The sequence below is a fragment of the Oncorhynchus tshawytscha genome, linkage group LG30 (genome assembly GCF_018296145.1).
Source record: "Oncorhynchus tshawytscha isolate Ot180627B linkage group LG30, Otsh_v2.0, whole genome shotgun sequence".
NCBI classification, from domain to species: Eukaryota; Metazoa; Chordata; class Actinopteri; order Salmoniformes; family Salmonidae; genus Oncorhynchus; species Oncorhynchus tshawytscha.
Window position 1 is genome coordinate 10,589,677 of NC_056458.1, and position 21,876 is coordinate 10,611,552.

Consider the following 21,876-nt stretch of genomic DNA (forward strand, 5'->3'; position numbering starts at 1 on the left):
AATACGTAACTCCAGTATATATTTGGCCTTGTGTTTTAGGTTATTATCCTGTGAATGGTGAATTTGTCTCCCAGTGTCTGTTGGAAAGCAGACTGAACAAGGTTTCACTCTAGGATTTAGCCTGTGCTTAGGTCTATTCCATTTCTTTTTATGATAAAAAAAACTCCCCATTCCTTGCCGATGTCAAGAATACCCATAACATGGTGCAGCCACTACCATGCTTGAAAAATGAAAAGTGGTAAGGTACTATGGTGCTAGGTGTGTGTGTGTGTGTCCCGTAATTCTCAGAAAAACCACAAGATGTCCCCCTAAAAGAATTATACAGTTCCTCTAGCTGCCACTAGTCTTAATCAATTACAAATTACCTCTGTTTCATCAACATTTTTGAAGTCATTCCATCTAAACGATTTTGAGGTACATTTATCAAATGTTTTGCCACTTAGAAAAATATAATTTAGGTTAGTATGATGGGGTCAAGAGGACCCCCACCCCCCCACAATGGGGTGAGATGCCCCCTTATGGTTGATCATTTGTTTCTAGCAGTAATTTAGTCAATCTGAGGTGAAATAAATACTAGCCAGCTAGTTAGCATAAGGTAATGTCTGCTAGTATAGCCAGATAACCCCCAGTTAGCAGGGTTAGAATTAGGGTTAGGGGTCAGAGTAAAAATAGGGGCCAGGGTTAGGGTCAGAATAGGTGTTAGGGTTAGGGTCAGAATAGGGGTTAGGGTTATTGTCAGAATATGGGTTAGGGTTAGGGTCAGAATATATTAGGGCTATTGTAAGGAATAGGGGTTAGGTTTAGGGTCCGAAGGTTAGGGTCAGAATAGGGGTAAGTGTTAGGGTCAGAATAGGGGTTAGGATTAGGGTCAGAAGGTTATGGTGAGAATAGGGGATAGGGTTATAATAGGGGTTAGGGTTAGAAGGTTAGGGTCAGAATAGCGGTAATTGTTTGGATAGGGCAATAGCGGTAATTGCTAGAATAGGGCAGGGCATTTACTGCACATGCTTTTAATGTGCAACTCAAAACCCTGAGGTCCTGCCGAGACAAGCAGGTTAAAACCCTGAGGCCCTGCCGAGACAAGCAGGTCAAAACCCTGAGGTCCTGCCGAGACAAGCAGGTCAAAACCCTCAGGCCCTGCCGAGACAAGCAGGTCAAAACCCTGAGGCCCTGCCGAGACAAGCAGGTCAAAACCCTGAGGTCCTGCCGAGACAAGCAGGTCAAAACCCTCAGGCCCTGCCGAGACAAGCAGGTCAAAACCCTGAGGTCCTGCCGAGAAAAGCAGGTTAAAACCTGAGGCCCTGCCGAGACAAGCAGGTCAAAAACCTGAGGCCCTGCCGAGACAAGCAGGTCAAAACCCTGAGGCCCTGCCGAGACAAGCAGGTCAAAACCCTGAGGCCCTGCCGAGACAAGCAGGTCAAAACCCTGAGGCCCTGCCGAGACAAGCAGGTCAAAACCCTGAGGCCCTGCCGAGACAAGCAGGTCAAAACCCTGAGGCCCTGCCGAGACAAGCAGGTCAAAACCCTGAGGCCCTGCCGAGACAAGCAGGTCAAAACCAGGGGCCACAGCCATTTGGGTGGGTTACCAAACTCTTTCGAATGTGACCTGGTGAGTCATATCCCAGAAATGAAAAGAGCCCTCGGCTGTCCGTAAACTGGCCTTTGACCTGGCGGAGAGGACAGGAATCCATAAGGCAATCAGTAAAGAAAGGTGGTTGGCAGGCATAGACTGGTTTTACAGCTTTATGAAACAGCACCCAGAATTATCCATCCGTATCCCACAAAAAAACTGTCTGGTTTGAGCTGTTGGCTTCACCCCCATTATGACCTCTACCCCTACCACAACCTCTGCCACAACCTCCACCCCACAGCCTAGCCAGCACCCACAGGTCTCCAGTGACCTTGCTCCGAATGTTGGCAAGAAAAAAACGTCATCACAAATTCTCTGAAATATATAGTAACATATAGAGTGATTAGAAAGAAGTGTTTGTTGAACCAATGAGTTTTTGTTGTTGTTTATTTGTGTGTTTCTTTTTGTTTAAAGTACCAGTTCTACAACGACTAACAGCAGCAGAGGTAATAGGCCAAGGATTCAGAAAGGCGAGGCCTAGGTAAAGAAAGGCTGAGTCGGCAACAGTCCTGAAAGCCTCACCCCACAAAATGTTCCTGGAAGACAAGGCAAAATAAATGACGGCGTGTTACCCTACTCAGTGATGTGTTGTGTTGGATTTGCCACAAACGTAATGCTTTGTATTCATGATATGAAGTTAATTTCTTATTTTTTGCAGTATTTATTATTGCAAAGTTATTGCAAACAGGATGCATGTTATGGAATATGTGTTATACTGTACCTTATTTTCACTCTCAACTAGATTAGTATTGTGGAGAAACTACAATGTTGTTGATGCATCCTCAGTTTTCTCCTATCACATCCATTGAACTCTGTAACTCTTTTAAAGTCACCATTGTCCTCATTGTAAAATCCCTGAGCGGTTTCCTTCCTCTCTGGCAACTGAGTTAGGAAGGATGCCTGTATCTTTGTAGTGACTGGGTGTATTGATACACCATGCAAAGTGTAATTAATAACTTTGCCATGCTGAAAGGGATATTCAATGTCTGCTTTTTTTATTTTCACCCATCTACCAATCTACCCTCTTTGCAAACCATGGGAAAATCCCCCCCCCTCTCTCTCGCACACGCACACACGCCCACACACACACCCACACACACACACACACACACACACACACACACACACACACACACACACACACACACACACACACACACACACACACACACACACACACACACACACGATGACCTCTAAAATACCCCTCTGCTTCCCTTTATGCATGATTGCTTTGACATATGGCAGGGTCCTGCCTTGCTGTTGCATGTGTATTTTCCCGAAGAACAACATGTCAGTGCCAGCGAGGAGGAATGAGTAGAGGAGATGTGGATTCTCCATTTCAGGAGAAAAAAGATAATGATGGAAATCAGAATTATGTAGAAAAACGTAGACACAATCCCATCACCCACGCAGAGTTGTGAATGCATATAAGCACGTATGCACATACGCACAAACACACACTCATGCACAAACTCACGCTGTGTTTGTGTGTCTCGGAGCCCAGTTCCTTTAGCTGGAGATTCCTCTTGTATCTAATGGTCTGTATAAATAGCTGCTTGTTTTTGTTCCCTGCTTTGTCTGATGTTTGCTCTCATTAACTGAGAGGTTTGAGATGAGAGAGAGTTTCCTGAAGTTAAATCAAAACTTCACATCCTAATTAATTATAAGAAAAACAAACTATTTCAGGAACTGAGATTCCGATTCGTCCCAATTATGTTGGATTTCTGGCTACAGAGCACAGAACGGCCTATTAGAGACTAATACAGTCTTTCCTCTGCACATGGCAGGATTCTACTCAACCCTATCTCTGCTCTCTGTAGCATTTGAGTAGTGAATATTGTTTTGCATAACTCTCAGTGTTCTACATGCTGTGAGAATATATATGTTACTGCCTTAGTATGATGATGGGACAATTGGTATTCAGAGAGGGGATTGACCGAGAGAAAATAAATAGAGAGGGGGAATAGGGAGAGAAGAGAAGTAGAGGGGGTTTCGGGAGAGAAGAGAAGTAGAGGGGGGATAGGGAGAGAAGAGAAGTAGACTGGGTATAGGGAGAGAAGAGAAGTAGAGGGGCAATAAGTAGAGAAGAGAAGTAGAGGGGGATAGGGAGAGAAGAGAAGTAGAGGGGGATAGGGAGAAAAGAGAAGTAGAGGGGGTATAGGGAGAGAAGAGAAGTAGAGGGGGATAGGGAGAGAAGAGAAGTAGAGGGGGTAGGGAGAGAAGAGAAGTAGAGGGGGATAGGGAGAAAAGAGAAGTAGAGGGGGTATAGGGAGAGAAGAGAAGTAGAGGGGGATAGGGAGAGAAGAGAAGTAGAGGGGGATAGGGAGAAAAGAGAAGTAGAGGGGGTATAGGGAGAGAAGAGAAGTAGAGGGGGATAGGGAGAGAAGAGAAGTAGAGGGGGATAGGGAGAGAAGAGAAGTAGAGGGGGATAGGGAGAGAATAGAAGTAGAGGGGGATAGGGAGAAAAGAGAAGTAGAGGAGGTATAGGGAGAGAAGAGAAGTAGAGGGGGATAGGGAGAGAAGAGAAGTAGAGGGGGTAGGGAGAAAGAGAAGTAGAGGGGGGATAGGGAGAGAAGAGAAGTAGAGGGGGATAGGGAGAGAAGAGAAGTAGAGGGGGATAGGGAGAGAAGAGAAGTAGAGGGGGGATAGGGAGAGCTTCAGTAGTTAGACAGACAGAATCCACACTGGGCTTTAATTACATGTAAGATACATATTAGAGCATTCAGAGCCTGCCAATACATGCCAATACACAGTTAGCTGTGTCTGCTTCTTACTACTCAATTCATAGCCAGTCCTCTCACACCACACCAACCTGGTTTATTTAGTCCTGAAAGTAGGCCATCAGAGTCAGTCCCCACAGTATAAGAGTTCATCTGAACCAGGCATACACAGAAACAAAGCCAGCAACCATAACCAGTCTACACAGGATCCAGGACTCATTCAACAGCACCCCTATCTCCTTCCTGCCTATGCAAGAGACTGAGACACTGACAGACATACAGAGAGAGTTACAGTAGGACAGGACATTTTCCACCAGAAAGCTCTTGTGGTTTTGAAAAAAGGGCTTCAAACATTCTGAGGGATTTTGTGTTTTTGGCCAGAACTTCTAATCCCATTGGATCTGTACCAACACTGTACATCTCTCTACCTCTCTCTTTCTGCGTGTGTCTGTGTGTCAGTGTTCTAAAAATGCATCCCCTCTCTGTTTTCTACACCCCTTTCAACTTTCTCTTCATACTTGAAAGGATCTCTCTCTCTCTCTCTCTCTCTCTCTCTCTCATATAGCAAAAAGACTGGAAGGCTTGGAGAAGAGAGAGAGTAAGTGGGCAACAACAACGTGCAGATTTACATCAAACGGTTATATGATGCATTCTATTCCTGTGGAAGGGATGTTGATAACTATGATAAGAAGTGGTCCAATAGCCAATATCTACTATATTAGGCATTCCCATGAAATCAGTTGGTGTTTTGGTTATCCTCGGGCTCTGTCAGATGCCCTTTGTATTTATCTCAGTGTTGACAATAGATCAGTGTCTCTCCACTAATTCCTAACACCGTCCTGTGTGTCACCATTGCTTGACCAGCAGAAATAGATGATCAGACAGTGTATCTGTAGCACCACATGCAGTAGAGTAGTATAGACAACCATCTGAACGTCAACAGGTTACACGCACACTTTCACTTGAAAGGCAGGGTCTTGGTTACCAAAACCGATCAAGTCATGTGAGGCTGTTTGTGTGTGCCTGCGTGTGTGTGCCTGCGTGTGTGTGCATGTGTGAGAGTGAGTGAGTGTGTATTCATACATACAGCACCGGTGAATTAAACATCAAGGCGTGAATAATCATGGATGTGTGACCATCCGACTCTCCCACCCTTCTCCTCCTGTATCTCCCCTTCTCATCTCGTGTTAACAGCCTCTTCTCCTCTCTTTCTCTGCTTTCTACTGGCACTGTCTCACTCCCTCTCTTTCCATTCAAAACAGCTCGCGGCCAATTGTAACCACGAAGAGACTTTGTGACACTTTGATAATGGCCCAAAACATAGGGAAAATATACAGAAATGCCACCACAACATACATCACACACGCACGCACGCACACACACACACACACACACACACACACACACAGTCAGATGAACTGCCCTAAAACATGCTTGGTTTGGTAACCAGCTCTGTACTCTTCAGCAGCCTCATACGGCATTAAACACACTAACACAAAGTAACTCCTCTAAATCAAATGCACACAGTGCTCTCACATCAAAGTTGTAATGTGTTTAAAGACTGATGTGCTGAATCCTCATAAACAACATCAATGAACAATCAATAGGTAAACAGGTTATAATAAACCTCTGAAATGCATCTCTTGGAGAGTGCTGTGCTATTGACTTGGTCTAGAACTCCTCATGTGTCTACACACACACACACACACACACACACACACACACACACACACACACACACACACACACACACACACACACACATGTTCAGGTGTTCTCATACCTCGTCTTCTGTAGTCGACCTGTTTGGTGTGCACGGAGAAAGTCCCCAGCACAACCCCCATCTCAATGTCCAAGTCCTCTTCTCAAGACTTTGGATTTCTCTGCCTCTCTCCTTCACTGTCTTTCTGAGTTCCTCGCTGTTAGCCTGTTCTCTACCCCTCTACAGGCGGGTCTCAGCCCCTGCTGTTCTCTACCCCTCTACAGGCGCGTCTCAGCCCCTGCTGTTCTCTACCCCTCTACAGGCGGGTCTCAGCCCCTGCTGTTCTCTACCCCTCTACAGGCGGGTCTCAGCCCCTGCTGTTCTCTATCCCTCTACAGGCGGGTCTCAGCCCCTGCTGTTCTCTACCCCTCTACAGGCGGGTCTCAGCCCCTGCTGTTCTCTTACACCAGTGTGTGCTTCTCTCTGCGGTAAACCGTGGTCTTTGTTTCAAAATGCTGTGATCTTCGCTCTTCCTCTCTCCCCCCTCTCTCTCTCCGAACTTGTTTTTCTGCTCCCTGAATCCTCCTCTCTAGTTCCTCCTCCTCTACTTTCTATGTTGTGGATAAAGAGGGCTGTGTGTGTTGCACACGGCGATAAGTGGGAGAGATGGGAGTGAGGAGAGGAGGTTATGGATAAAAGTGTCACACGTCCACAGGGAGTTACACACACACACACACACACACACACACACACACACACACACACAGGCCAAGTCACACATTGTGATTTAAGTGGGACATTTGACATTTGATTACATATGTTCTTCTTCTCGCCTCAATTCTCCATTACCCTCTATCTCACACAATCCCTGAAGACTTGAAGGGGCAATTTTTTTTTGCGTGATAAATCAATGGGTTTCTCTTCACAGTTTCCCTCTTGAGAACCCTTCATCCCTTCCTGTCGCCTGTCTGTCATTCATGAAGGTCAACGGCATTAACAAACACAACATACTTGGAAACAAATGGGCAACGTGCTCATTCCAATGCAGCACACTAAAAGTGTGACGCGACAACGAAAAGTTGTGTGCAGATAAATTAACAACACAGCCTTGAACGCTCGCTCCTGCCCCATGTCCTGTCGTTTGTCTCCACACATGCTCATTCGTAAGTCTTCACAGAAATCGTTCCTCTACCCTTTGCCAATGAACATTGCCCCACACTCGCTATTTTATGGACCTCTCAGGGTCACACACACTCGGTGGCCCTCACACACCGAGGAGAGAGCGGAGCAGAGATGAAATGAGATAGTTCATTACAATCCCCTGGGAGGAGGGTCAAAGGAGGAGTGTTCATCTGTGTCACTGACTCGATGTCCCCCTACGGTGAGAACAGAGGGATGACCACACACCAGGACAATACAGATTGGAGTGCACCTGAACGCACTGAACAATGGTTATTTGGAGGGAAAACCAATAACATTTGAGACCATGTCTCTGGTTCACTTTTGGTGGTGTAATGTTGTGAGGGAGGAAAAGGTTATGAGTTGGTAGAGACTATTTCAATGAGGCCAAGAGATAAAGACTGAGAAAGGGGGATAAAGAAACCGATGATTAGATGAGAAAATAGCCTCAAAGAGAGGAGGGAGTGTTAGAGATCAGGGAGGAAATATGAGCGTTTTCATTTCTTCCCTGTCTACGTGGATGGTACTGTCAGAGGCCTTAGTGCTTCTGGGCCTCCATTAAACCCCCTTTAATCTGTCCATACAAGAACTCTCATCCTTTCATTTCTCCGTCGCTATCCTCTTGCTCTCACCTTAACATCTCTCCCCCTCCTGCTCTGCCCACGTTGTCCCTCTCTGCACACTGGGTCCTGGGGACAGTGAGGACAGGGAAACCAACCAGCAGAGATGAGTCAGGAGGAGAGAGTCTGTAATTGGTTTATAATGACGGTGCTCTCTACTAGTCTCTACTATTGGATCATGACTCTTTCTGAATGATTCTAGCTATTCAATAGTGATATCAGACATGAATACCTGAGTGGATGAAGGAGAGAAAAGAACCAAGGCATCCAGACGTACTACTGTTGAGACATGGACTTAGATCCCCTGAGTCTTTGCCCTCTCTCTAAGGCAAGGCATCATGGACAGATCCCCTGTCTTTGCCCTCTCTCTACTGTTGAGACATGGACTAAGATCCCCTGAGTCTTTGCCCTCTCTACAAGGCATCCAGATGTACTACTGTTGAGACATGGACTAAGATCCCCTGAGTCTTTGCCCCCCTCTCTCTACAAGGCATCCAGACGTACTACTGTTGAGACATGGACTAAGATCCCCTGAGTCTTTGCCCTCTCTCTACAAGGCATCCAGACGTACTACTGTTGAGACATGGACTAAGATCCCCTGAGTCTTTGCCCTCTCTCTACAAAACAGACATCCAGACATGGACTACTGTTGAGACATGGACTAAGATCCCCTGAGTCTTTGCCCTCTCTCTACAAGGCATCCAGACGTACTACTGTTGAGACATGGACTAAGATCCCCTGAGTCTTTGCCCTCTCTCTACAAGGCATCCAGACATACTACTGTTGAGACATGGACTAAGATCCCCTGAGTCTTTGCCCTCTCTCTACAAGGCATCCAGACGTACTACTGTTGAGACATGGACTAAGATCCCCTGAGTCTTTGCCCTCTCTCTACAAGGCATCCAGACATACTACTGTTGAGACATGGACTAAGATCCCCTGAGTCTTTGCCCTCTCTCTACAAGGCATCCAGACGTACTACTGTTGAGACATGGACTAAGATTCCCTGAGTCTTTGCCCTCTCTCTACAAGGCATCCAGACGTACTACTGTTGAGACATGGACTAAGATCCCCTGAGTCTTTGCCCTCTCTCTACAAGGCATCCAGACGTACTACTGAGACATGGACTAAGATCCCCTGAGTCTTTGCCCTCTCTCTACAAGGCATCCAGACATACTACTGTTGAGACATGGACTAAGATTCCCTGAGTCTTTGCCCTCTCTCAAGGCATCCAGACAAGGCATGGACCAGTCTTTGCCCTCTCTCTACAAGGCATACTACTGTTGAGACATGGACTAAGATCCCCTGAGTCTTTGCCCTCTCTCTACAAGGCATCCAGACATACTACTGTTGAGACATGGACTAAGATCCCCTGAGTCTTTGCCCTCTCTCTACAAGGCATCCAGACGCCCTACTACTGTTGAGACATGGACTAAGATTCCCTGAGTCTTTTGCCCTCTCTCTACAAGGCATCCAGACATACTACTGTTGAGACATGGACTAAGATCCCCTGAGTCTTTGCCCTCTACTGTTGAGACATGGACAAGGCATCCAGACATACTACTGTTGAGACATGGACTAAGATCCCCTGAGTCTTTGCCCTCTCTCTACAAGGCATCCAGACGTACTACTGTTGAGACATGGACTAAGATCCCCTGAGTCTTTGCCCTCTCTCTACAAGGCATCCAGGCGTACTACTGTTGAGACATGGACTAAGATTCCCTGAGTCTTTGCCCTCTACATATTTAATTTAATGTGACCTTTCTTTTAAGGGAGTTAAATCCATCAGGATTAATCAGACACTTTAATGGGAGGTTAATCGTTAAATACTACAGGAAGAGTGGGACAGTACACTTAGGCTTCCGCTCTCCATTCATAAATATTCACCCGTAGCCCGACGCTCTCTCTATGTTCCCCCTTCCTGTCTTTTTCTTATCATTTATTTACATATTTTCTCTCTCTCTCTCTCTCTCTCTCTCTCTCTCTCTCTCTCTCTCTCTCTCTCTCTCTCTCTCTCTCTCTCGTAGTCGAAACATATTCTTTTCACACCTATATAGCATACACTCATCCTCAAACTCTCTCTCACATACATACACTCACCCTATAGCATACACTCATCCTATAGCATACACTCATCCTATAGCATACACTCATCCTATGGCATACACTCATCCTATAGCATACACTTATCCTATAGCATACACTTATCCTATAGCATACACTCATCCTATAGCATACACTTATCCTATAGCATACACTCATCCTATAGCATACACTTATCCTATAGCATACACTCATCCTATAGCATACACTTATCCTATAGCATACACTCATCCTATAGCATACACTCAAATGACCCCCTATTCCGTATTCTATTCTGTTTGGTTTCACTCTGTTTCAGATATTGTCTCTCACTCAATGCCATTCTCCATTCTCCATGGCCCCTGATAAGTCAGGAGCACATTTCCATCTGTGGTAAAATGAGATAGAAATGAGATGATCACCAAAGAATAGCAAAAGAGTGTTTTCTTCACATTTTGTCAACTCAGAGAGTTTATTTTTCTGTATTTGAGAGTTGCATCTCTAACAGATCAATTTATCTCTACCAAAGCTGTTGAGATTCTACGAGTTGTAGAAACACATACAAACACCCGAGCACACACAAAACACGCACTTACTGTAGTAACACGTTGCTGTGGTGCAAATTCATGACCAACAGATGGCAGCATAGCACACAATTTCAGTAGCTTTACAGTAGTCTTCCTGTCACCACCACTTCAAGCCAGGGCATCTCATTTCCTTATAAGCGAATGGAATACCAGACGTACATACAGTTTATTGAAATTGTACAAAACAAAGAGTGGATTTTTTCTCTATGTCATTATATACTATATAATTTTGTAATGTACCGTACCATACTACACTATACCAAACTGTACTGTAATGTACCGTACCATACTACACTATACCAAACTGTACTGTAATGTACCGTACCATACTACACTATACCAAACTGTACTGTAATGTACCGTACCATACTACACTATACCAAACTGTACTGTAATGTACCGTACTACACTATACCAAACTGTACTTTAATGTACCATATTACACTATACCAAACTGTACTGTAATGTACCATACTACACTATACCAAACTGTACTGTAATGTACCGTACTACACTATACCAAACTGTACTGTAATGTACCATACTACACTATACCAAACTGTACTGTAATGTACCGTACTACACTATACCAAACTGTACTGTAATGTACCATACTACACTATACCAAACTGTACTGTAATGGCCCATACCATACTACACTATACCAAACTGTACTGTAATGTACCGTACCATACTACACTATACCAAACTGTACTGTAATGTACCGTACTACACTATACCAAACTGTACTGTAATGTTCCGTACCATACTACACTATACCAAACTGTACTGTAATGTACCGTACCATACTACACTATACCAAACTGTACTGTAATGTACCGTACTACACTATACCAAACTGTACTGTAATGTACCGTACCATACTACACTATACCAAACTGTACTGTAATGTACCGTACCATACTACACTATACCAAACTGTACTGTAATGTACCATACCATACTACACTATACCAAACTGTACTGTAATGCACCGTACCATACTACACTATACCAAACTGTACTGTAATGTACAGTACCATACTGATGGCAAATGAGGATAGGCCAAAGGAGACGGAGAGAAAGAACAAGATGTATAGGAGAGAGATAGAAATGAGGGCAGTGTTTAAAAGAGGGAGAGAGAGAGAGAGAGAGAGAGAGAGAGAGAGGAGGCCAGATATATAAATAAATTGAGAGGGAATGAGATTACGTAAAAAGGGAGGAGAAAGGATTTAAAAATTAAAAGTGGTGACGTGCACACTGTCAGCTTCAATCTACTACCATGAGAGAGAGAGAGGGAGAGAGGGAGAGAGAGAGGGAGAGAGCGAGAGAGAGAGGGAGAGAGAGGGGGAGAGAGAGAGAGAGAGAGAGAGAGAGAGAGAGAGAGAGAGGGAGAGAGGGAGAGAGAGAGAGAGAGAGGGAGAGAGGGAGAGAGAGAGGGAGAGAGAGAGAGAGAGAGTGAGAGGGAGAGAGAGAGAGAGGGGGAGAGAGAGAGAGGGGGAGAGAGAGAGAGAGAGAGAGAGAGAGGGGAGAGAGAGAGAGAGAGAGAGAGAGAGAGAGAGGGAGAGAGAGAGGGCGAGAGGGAGAGAGAGAAAGAGAGGGAGAGAGAGAGAGAGAGAGAGAGAGAGAGAGAGAGAGAGAGAGAGAGAGAGAGGAGAGAGAGGGAGGGAGGAGGGAGAGAGAGGAGAGAGAGAGAGAGAGAGAGAGAGAGAGAGAGAGAGAGAGAGAGGGAGAGAGAGAAGAGAGAGAGAGAGGGAGAGAGGGAGAGAGAGAGGAGAGAGAGAGAGAGAGAGAGAGAGAGAGAGAGAGAGAGAGAGAGAGGGGGGGGAGAGAGAAGGGTGTAAGTGGAGGAGAAGAAAGAAAAGTCGCCAGTGTACATCAGGTGGATGTACTGTAGAGAAGGTTGAGTCACAGTGAGTATGAAGAGTCAAAGAATGTCACTGTACCTGCGGTGGTAGATGGGGGAGAGCATGGCCATGATGGTGAGGGGGAATAGTGATGCTGCAGAGAGCAACTGGGGGTAAGAGAGAAGGGGATTAAATACCTAACACCTTGGTTCAACATGCCGTGCACATCATCGTGCACATGAGGATTTTGTCTATCCCCACCAGACACCATCAAGTTAAAATACCAAAACCAACTGTGAATCAATTCTATTCATTTTAGGGCAGGTCGAAGCACACATGAAACATTCATGTATATTTAGCTAGCTAGCTGTTGCTAGCTAGTTTGTCCTGGGAGATTAATATTGCTTTGTTATTAGATCTGACATGCATACAGTATGGTCCACTTTTTAGCTGGTTCTTTGTAGAACACACTTGTGTGTTGCTCTATTAAAATGATTCCTCCACAGATTTGAGTTGTTATTTAGTTGTCTTTGATGAATCTCTCCTTGTTCATCTTTCAAGCAGCCACGTGGGTTTGTATCTCTGTGAAAGCCAATACGGAGATGGGAGAGGCAGTACTCGCTGCGTGTCAAGTGTCTCAAATAGAAATAAGTTATATTTTAGCAACGCAGATGTAGATGAAATGATTGAATAACATATACGCATCCATTTATGGTGCAATGCTCTTGCACGGCCATGTGGCCAGTCTAGCCAGGGTGTAAGGGGCGGGGCTAGGATATAAGGGGGGCAAATGACCTTGCTGTGGCCCTACACCCCAACCAGTGGGGACCTGGGTCCAGATGTTCTAACTAAACTCACCCGAGTGTATGCCAATGTGCGTGATCAGACCTTATAACCTTTATAGGAACGTAGATGTGCCCGTATCAAGGAATGTGGGCCCATTTGAAGTGTGTCGTGTGGGTTTTTCTGTGAGTGTGTGTGTGTGTGTATCTGTGTGTATTAGTGCGTAAGACTCTTTGTTGTGTTTGCATGTTCGTGAGAGAATGTGTCTTTGTCTCTGTTTGCGTCCAAGTGTGTGAGTGTGTGTTCAGTTTGTGCTCCTCTGGTCTCTCAAAAGAAAGAGACGCCCAACTTTACCCATAATCCTCTGGGAGAGAGCTGAGTGACTGGGCAGAAGGTGCAGTCAGCAGTGCCTCTCTTGTTGCTCTCACTCTCACTTCAATGTCTCGCTTCACTCCCTCAAGCTTCCCCCTCAAGACCCCTGAAAGGTCTTTCAAAAAAATAACTGTTAACCATAACCATGGTAACTGCTACAGCTCACTCACATGTCTATGGTAATTAGTTTGGCATTTATTTATTTATTAATTCAGCAGTTTAGATATGCCTGAACAAATCAGATCTGCCACAGTCCAATGGACACATTTGCTCATACAAACACCTTGAGACTGGGATGTTATGCACCAAACAGAAGGTACAGAACACCAGCAATCACTGGATAATGTTCTAGGAAATATTTACACCTTGTCTTCACAAGGTACATGGAAAGAATTAAGTGATCAAATAAGTAAAAAAAAAAAATATATATATATATATATTGCACATCATACAGCCATTTAAACGGAGACAAAAAACATGCCCTTAATTAATGGTCCATACAACCCTCAAAGGGTTGAATAGAAAACATGGACCTTTACTGTTGTTTAGGGCCTGCTGTGATTAGAAAGGGCTCTCTCTCTCTCGCATGCACACACACACACACACACACACACACACACACACACACACACACACACACACACACACACACACACACACACACACACACACACACACACACACACACACACACACACACACACACACACACACACACACACACCAATACTCGCCATATATAGAAATCCAAATACAGTCCATGAGAGGCCAGGAAGGCAGGGCACTCTCCTTTTTTCACTCCATCTCTCCCATGCTCTCTCTGAGTGTATCTGAGCGGATGACTGGATGAGTGGTGTAGCAGAGCAGCAGTCCCATGGCACGCCAGCCAGGCCCATGCAGCCTGCAGATAGGGCCTGACCTGAGATACCTCCTATTAGCATTGCTTGTGCTTATGCCTGAGGTTACGATGCATCCCAGGCATACACCTACAGACACTCTTGCAGAAATACACAAAAACCTACAGAAATATACACACACATAATAATGCAGTCATTATTTGGATCTAATGTTGCATTTAGATAAGACTCTGCCGGAGACGGTTTGGCACCAGAATATTCCAGTGGTGCCATATGAGAGAAGAAGGAATCATCTTGGCTGGAATTGGAATATTTGTAATGAGAGGACGAAAGGACAGAGGATACAGTAAACAAGGTAACGGTACTTAGTGGGAAGGAGAGAGAGGGAGAGAAAGAGAACCTTGAAATGGAAGCAGTGAGGCACATTTTGTAAACGGACACTTCAATTGCGGCTTCAGCCTCAAGGAGAGGGCAGGGAGAGGAAGGTCTTAGTCCTGCATGAATTCCGGTTTAGAATCCAAAAACACACACACTGACTCAAACACAAGGAAACACACCCACACATACACACACGCAATGCTTTATCCAACGCGTGAGGGAAGTGGTTTTACACCTGTACCCTTCCCAAAACAGCCAGATTGATCGCACTGTCATTCTCTGAAAATGTCACGCACTTTTTCATTATCTTCCAGAGCTTACTGTCACACAGAGCTGTAAACCAGGGTGATAAATAAGAGCTAGCCTCGCTTTCGCTCACCGTAAAACACCATCCAACACAGACACACCACCATGGTAACCGACCGTGGCACCTAGAGAGAGAGGGAAGGAATGATCATCCCTGACACACTACCAGTGAGTTTTATCAGGCTCTGCCAGAAATCCCTCCTGGGGACCCCTCACACCTATTTGCTAATCTGAATTCAGGGGTTTTACACACCAACCGAACTTCTGGGAGAGCGCGATGGCCCCCATTTGATTAGACATCCCTTCAGTGAAAGGTTCACAATTGGGTTTTAATTGAACTGCCATCTAATAATGCCGGGTTCATTTGACACTGATGGATTGTCTGTAGTGTAGATGTTCCAGCCCAGAGTAAGAGAGAAAGTGGACAGGATGTTTCCTCCTTATTCAGCAGGTGAGATCATTGAGAACACAGACCAGTTGCCAGAGGCTGAATGACTTCATTAGTCTTCGTTGAAGAAACTGAAGCTGAAGACCCTGAGCACGTGCCTACAGCCAGTCTCCTAGTCCTCTGAGGATCCTGAGCCCGTGCCTACAGCCAGTCTCCTAGTCCTCTGAGGATCCTGAGGCCGTGCTTAAAGCCAGTCTCCTAGTCCTCTGAGGATCATGAGGCCATGCCTACAGCCAGTCTCCTAGAACTCTGAGGATCCTGAGGCCATGCCTACAGCCAGTCTCCTAGTCCTCTGAGGATCCTGAGGCCATGCCTACAGCCAGTCTCCTAGTCCTCTGAGGATCCTGAGCCCGTGCCTACAGCCAGTCTCCTAGTCCTCTGAGGATCCTGAGCCCGTGCCTACAGCCAGTCTCCTAGTCCTCTGAGGATCCTGAGGCCGTGCTTACAGCCAGTCTCCTAGAACTCTGAGGATCCTGAGGCCATGCCTACAGCCAGTCTCCTAGTCCTCTGAGGATCCTGAGGTCATTCCTAAAGCCAGTCTCCTAGTCCTCTGAGGATCCTGAGCCCGTGCTTACAGCCAGTCTCCTAGTCCTCTGAGGATCCTGAGCCCGTGCTTACAGCCAGTCTCCTGGTCCTCTGAGGATCCTGAGCCCGTGCTTACAGCCGGTCTTTTAGTCCTCTGAGGATCCTGAGCCTGTGCTTACAACCAGTCTCCTAGTCCTCTGAGGATCCTGAGGCCGTGCCTACAGCCAGTCTTCTGGTCCTCTGAGGATCCTGAGCCCGTGCTTACAGCCAGTCTCCTAGTCCTCTGAGGATCCTGAGCCCGTGCTTATAGCCAGTCTCCTAGTCCTCTGAGGATCCTGAGCCCGTGCTTATAGCCAGTCTCCTAGTCCTCTGAGGATCCTGAGCCCATGCCTACAGCCAGTCTCTTAGCCCTCTGAGGACACCGGGTAGATTGGACAGTGTGAGAAAGACGAAGATGAAATGGACAATAGACTGTATGTGATAAGAGGAGCTGTATTAGTCAGAGTGGTCATATAGTGGCATCAATGGTTTGATGTGATACTGTTGTTCTCTACTGTCAGCCTCAGGCTTGACCCAGCACCTAGCTAATGTCAAAGCTTCATTGACGAGAATGTCTCAGATGACAACCGAACTGACATCATATTCATTAAGTACCACCGTACATGTTCCATTGTTTCGGATTACCAGAATATAGTTCATATACCCCCACCTTCTGAAGTTCCCAGAATCTCCATGTTAACTAAAGGTTTTGCAAATCTAACCTCAGTAGAGTAGAGAGAGGAAAAAGGGGGGAAGAGGTATTTATGACTGTCATAAACCTACCCCCCAGGCCAACGTCATGACAGTACTTTATAGTGTATTCAACTCTAATTTGCTCAGCTGTGTACTGAACTCTACTCCACTATATTATACTCTAATTAACAGTACAGTACAGTATAGGACTGTACTGTACTGAACTATACTCTACTTTTCTGCACTGTACTGAACTGTCATCAAATCAATGTACTGTACAGTACTGTACTGTGCTGTCCAAACTTGTGAAATACAGACATCTATAATTGGTTCAGATTTGGTTTGAGCCAAATGAAGGACCAAAAAGCGACGTCTGTGGACGTTGAAATCAAGGCCAGGGCGGACTGCCTAAATTTCAACTACTTTTCAACGTCCATGAACATCCGGTGTTGGCCGGTGCTCAGGGGGTGAGGGTGCTGGTTAAAGTAAATGGAAAGAGAGGGGGCTCATGTGTAGGTGTCAGTAGGAGCTGGGAGAGGTGACATTAACTGAAGGGAGAGAGAAGAGAAAGAGAGCGAGGTAGGGGTTGTCCAGACTTTTCATACTCTTACTTTGACCACCAGACGACCAGAAGAGAAAGAAAACAGTTATCAGCCGAACAGTATGCCAGTGGATGGTAGGACAGTAGCAGGTGACCCAACCATGTTTTGCGATTTTACTATTTTCTACATCATATCTATGAAATAACACCTATGGAATCACACAGTAACCAAAAGAGTGTTAAACAAATCAAAACATTTTGTTACATTTGAGATTCTTCAAAGTAGCCACCCTTTGCTTGATGACAGCTTTGCACACTCTTGGCATTCTATCAAAAAGCTTCATTAGGTAGTCACCTGGAATGAGGTAGCCACCATGAGGTAGTCACCATGAGGTGGTCACCTGGAATGAGGTAGTCACCATGAGGTAGTCACATTTCAATTAACAGATATGCCTTGTTAAAAGTTAATTTGTGGAATTTCTTTCCTTCTTAATACATTTGAGCCAATCAGTTGTGTTGTGGCAAGGTAGGGGTGGTATAAAGAAGATATCCCTATTTGGTAAAATACCAAGTCCATATTATCGCAAGAACAGCTCAAATAAGCAAAAAGATACAATAGTCCATCATTACTTTAAGACATGAAGGTCAGTCAATCCGGAAAATGTCAAGAACTTTGAACGTTTCTTCAAGTGCAGTCACAAAACCCATCAGGCACTATGATGAAACTGGCTCTCATGAGGACTGCCACAGGAAAGGAAGACCCAGAGTTACCTCTGCTGCAGAGGATAAGTTCATTAGAGTTACCAGCCTCAGAAATTGCAGCCCAAATAAATGCTTCACAGAGTTCAAGTAACAGACATCTCAAAATCAACAGTTCAGAGGAGACTGCGTGAATCAGGCCTTCATGGTTGAATTGCTGACATTAATCCACTACTAAAGGACAACAATAATAAGAAGAGACTTGCTTGGGTCAAGAAACACGAGCAATGGACATTATAGCAGTGGAAATCTGTCCTTTGGTGTGATGAGTCCAAATTTGAGATTTTTGGTTCCAACCGCCATGTCTTTGTGAGACGCAGAGTAGGTGAAAGGATGATCTCCGCATGTGTGGTTCCCACCGTGAAGCGTGGAGGAGGAGGTGTGATGGGGTGGGGGTGCTTTGCTAGTGAAACTGTCAGTGATTTATTTATAATTCAAGTCACACTTAACCAGCATGGCTACCACAGCATTCTGCAGCACTATCCCATCTGATTTGCGCTTAGTGGTACTATCAATTGTTTTTCAACAGGACAATGAACCAAAAGACACATCCAGGCTGTGTAAGGGCTATTTGACCAAGAAGGAGAGTGATGGAGTGCTGCATCAGATGACCTGGCCTCCACAATCACCCAACCTCAACCCAATCGAGATGGTTTGGGATGAGTTGGACTGCAGAGTGAAGTAAAAGTAGCCAACAAGTGCTCAGCATGTGTGGGAACTCCTTCAAGACTGTTGGAAAAGCATTCCAGGTGAAGCTGGTTGAGAGAATGTGTGTTCAAAGCTGGCATAAAGGAAATGGGTGGCTACTTTGAAGAATCTAAAATACATTTTGATTTGCTTAACACCTTTTTGGTGACTACATGATTCCATATGTGTTATTTCTTAGTTTTGATGTCTTCACTATTATTCTACAATGTAGGAAATAGTAAAATATAGAAAAATCCTTGAATGAGTAGGTGTGTCCAAAACCTTTGACTGGTAATGTATTTTTGATACATTTTTAGTCTTTTTCCCGTTTTCTAAACCTCCTTTTCAATGTCTTTGACAAGAAATCAAAGCCTTTGCTTATTCTACATTTTTACAATTTCAAATGGTTGAAAATGTTACATATTCCTTAATTTAAATATATATATATATATATATAGTCTCTTTGCTGTCATTTGACACCCAATTTGATATGCTCCGATAAACTTCACATGTTGGTGCTCATGGGTCCTTCTACATGGAAATGACCAGACGTAGTTACTTCCTTTCTCACATAATATTTACAATATCATATCTACAGTACATGGCTGGCGTGAGAGTAAAAGAGGATGCCAAGGAAAATAAGAGAACTGAAAGAAAACAGAGGATGTAAAGGCGTGTTAGATGAGGTCGGGTGCAGTACCTTTGGTAAGCGTCCCAGAGACAAGTCTGCGTAGAGACTGAATGAACTTCAGCACCCCCTGTCTGCAGCGGCAGGTACAGCCAGCCATCCTGACAGAGACGGGCCGACGTGGCCACTGGAGCCTCACTGGAGCTGATCTGCCACTGTCCTCCTCACCCACTCCTGATGGGGTAGAGAAGAGTAGAACAAAGTGTCTCTCAAAGGTTCATTATATGTGACAGGAATGCCTCCTTCAAAGAGTTGACAGGAGCCTAAGGTGGAGAAATGTCTCCTTCACTGGCTCCTTACACGCAAAATACCCTTTAAAATTATCCAGTGTGAAAACACATATCTTCTTGATGAGGTCCTTAGAGTAGAGATTTCAAAGTCCCATTTAGAGAATCCTCATGGGGAAAACTGTGAGGAAAGAGGAAGCCGCTTTTAAGTTAGAGGTACAGTACCTGTCTTCCGGCCTTTCTTACATTGAATCCAAAACTCAATCCTTCACTCACTCAGACTAACACTCACTCAATCACTTATACACTCAAACGCTCAGTTACACACTTTCTCACTAACACTCACCGACTCACACACCGATTGACACACTCACACACTCACCAACTTACACACACACTCAGGCACACTGGTAAGACCCAAAGCCTGTTCTGTTGCACAGACAGAAAAACAGCCAGCAGTATCAGGAACAAATATATGTTGGTAGGTAAGAAATACCCAGATGTCAGTCTCTCAGACTTTTAAAAGGAAAAGTTATGTTTCAACATCAGATGAGAAGGGAAAGATTAATAATTGAGTGGCTCAGGAAGGCGTAGAATGCAGACCATCGTAGAGAGATTCGTGCGCTGCAGAAAGTTCTCTGTGTCCGTGGAGATGCCGTGTCCACTCCTCTCTCCTGTGTCCTCTCCTCTCTCCTGTGTCCTCTCCTCTCTCCTGTGTCCTCTCCTCTCTCCTCCCCTCTGTGTTTCTGTCTTTTTGATCACCCCTCTCTCTCCCTCAGTCTCTGGGGTGTTCCTCTTGAGGGCTCTGTGGACAGCGGGTTCTCTATCTTTATATACCTCTCTCTCAATCTCTCTCTCTCTGTTGCCTGGTCCTCTCTGGGCTGCTTATAGCTGGAGCCCCGCGTCTGTGCGGTTCTGTTCTGTTCGGTTCTGTACTACTGTGTATTGCCGCTGTCTAGCTCTGCTCCTGGACAGATCCCTGCAGCAGAGAACGCCACCCACTTCCACCGCTGTTTGCTCCCTCGCTCTCCCTCCTCCCCTTTCGCACATGTGCTCTGTCTCTCTCTCTCTCTCTCTCTCTCTGTTGGTCTCTCTCTCATTTTCTGTCTCATCACACTCTTCCTACTTCACACTCTTCCTACCTCTTCCTACCCCCCCCATAGCCACATGAGGACGAGACAACAATTGACATCCCTCGGTTCCCTCTTTCTCTTCCTTGAATCTATCTTTTCTTTATTTGAATGTATATTCTTCTTTCATCCTTTTTAAGTGAGCCTTAAGCCAGTGATTATTGCTTGCCGTCATTGGGTTAATACACCAGCCAGCTACAGGGATGGTGACTGCTAGAGGAGGAAGCCACTGAGATGACAGTAGTAGGGCAAGTTACTGGGATTATTGTGCGAAGAGGCTGTGGGAGGAAGAGATGGAGGATGGACGGAAGGGGGAGTGGTGAGAAATAGGTATGCAAAGAGGAGAAAATGTGCTTCTAAAAAGCCTTTCATAGTTCTAATTAAAGTGCAGATTAGTGTTGGGCCTTGCTCGGTCCATAGAGATATTCTTATCTGGAATGGTGTGAGTTTGAAAAGTGGATTATCCCCACGAGAAGGCATATCTCATTTTGTCATTACTAAAGCTGTTCAAATATGAACACTAGCTACACTGAGTGTACAAAACATTAAGAACACCTTCCTAATATTGCCTTCTTAATATTGAATTGTATGGACACTACAAGGTGTCGAAAGCAGGGATGCTGGCCCATGTTGATTCCAATGCCTCCCACTGTTGTGTCAAGTTGGCTGGATGTCCTTTCGGTGGTGGACTATTCTTGATACACATGGGAAACTGTTGCACATGAAAAACCCAGAAGCATTGCAGTTCTTGACACAAACCGGTGCGCCTGGCACCTACTACCGTACCCTGTTCAAAAAATATAATATTATACAATTCATCAGAGAAATATATTTGATTTAAGAAGTAATGTGGGTCTAAATGATTGGATCCCCTGTTTTCCATACTGCGCCACTCTACCCTTGCGAGGATAACGACACTGAGCCTTTGAACACAAAATCAACTTTTTGCAATGGCCATCTCCGTCTCCGGACTTAAACCCCATTGAAAACCTGTGGTTTGAACTGAAGAGGACAGTCCATAAGCGTTGACAAAGCATATTAACGATCTGGAAAGATTCTGTATGTAGGAATGGT

At 45.1% G+C, this 21,876-nt stretch overlaps 1 protein-coding gene across 2 annotated transcripts in view; it reads right to left on the reverse strand.

The window, feature by feature from the left end:
• LOC112231386 (Kv channel-interacting protein 1) overlaps nt 1-20,663 on the reverse strand; it is a 35,718-nt gene extending 15,055 nt beyond the window's left edge. The window contains exon 1 of one of the 2 annotated variants that reach the window (XM_024398121.2): nt 19,458-20,663. In XM_024398121.2, coding sequence (XP_024253889.1) covers nt 19,458-19,545 — 88 coding nt within the window. In that variant the 5' untranslated portion in view covers nt 19,546-20,663. Of the gene's footprint in view, nt 1-6,135; nt 6,664-19,457 lie in introns of those variants that run through there. The other variant, XM_042309578.1, reaches the window with a different exon arrangement.
• Between the last annotated feature and the right edge of the window lie 1,213 nt (nt 20,664-21,876).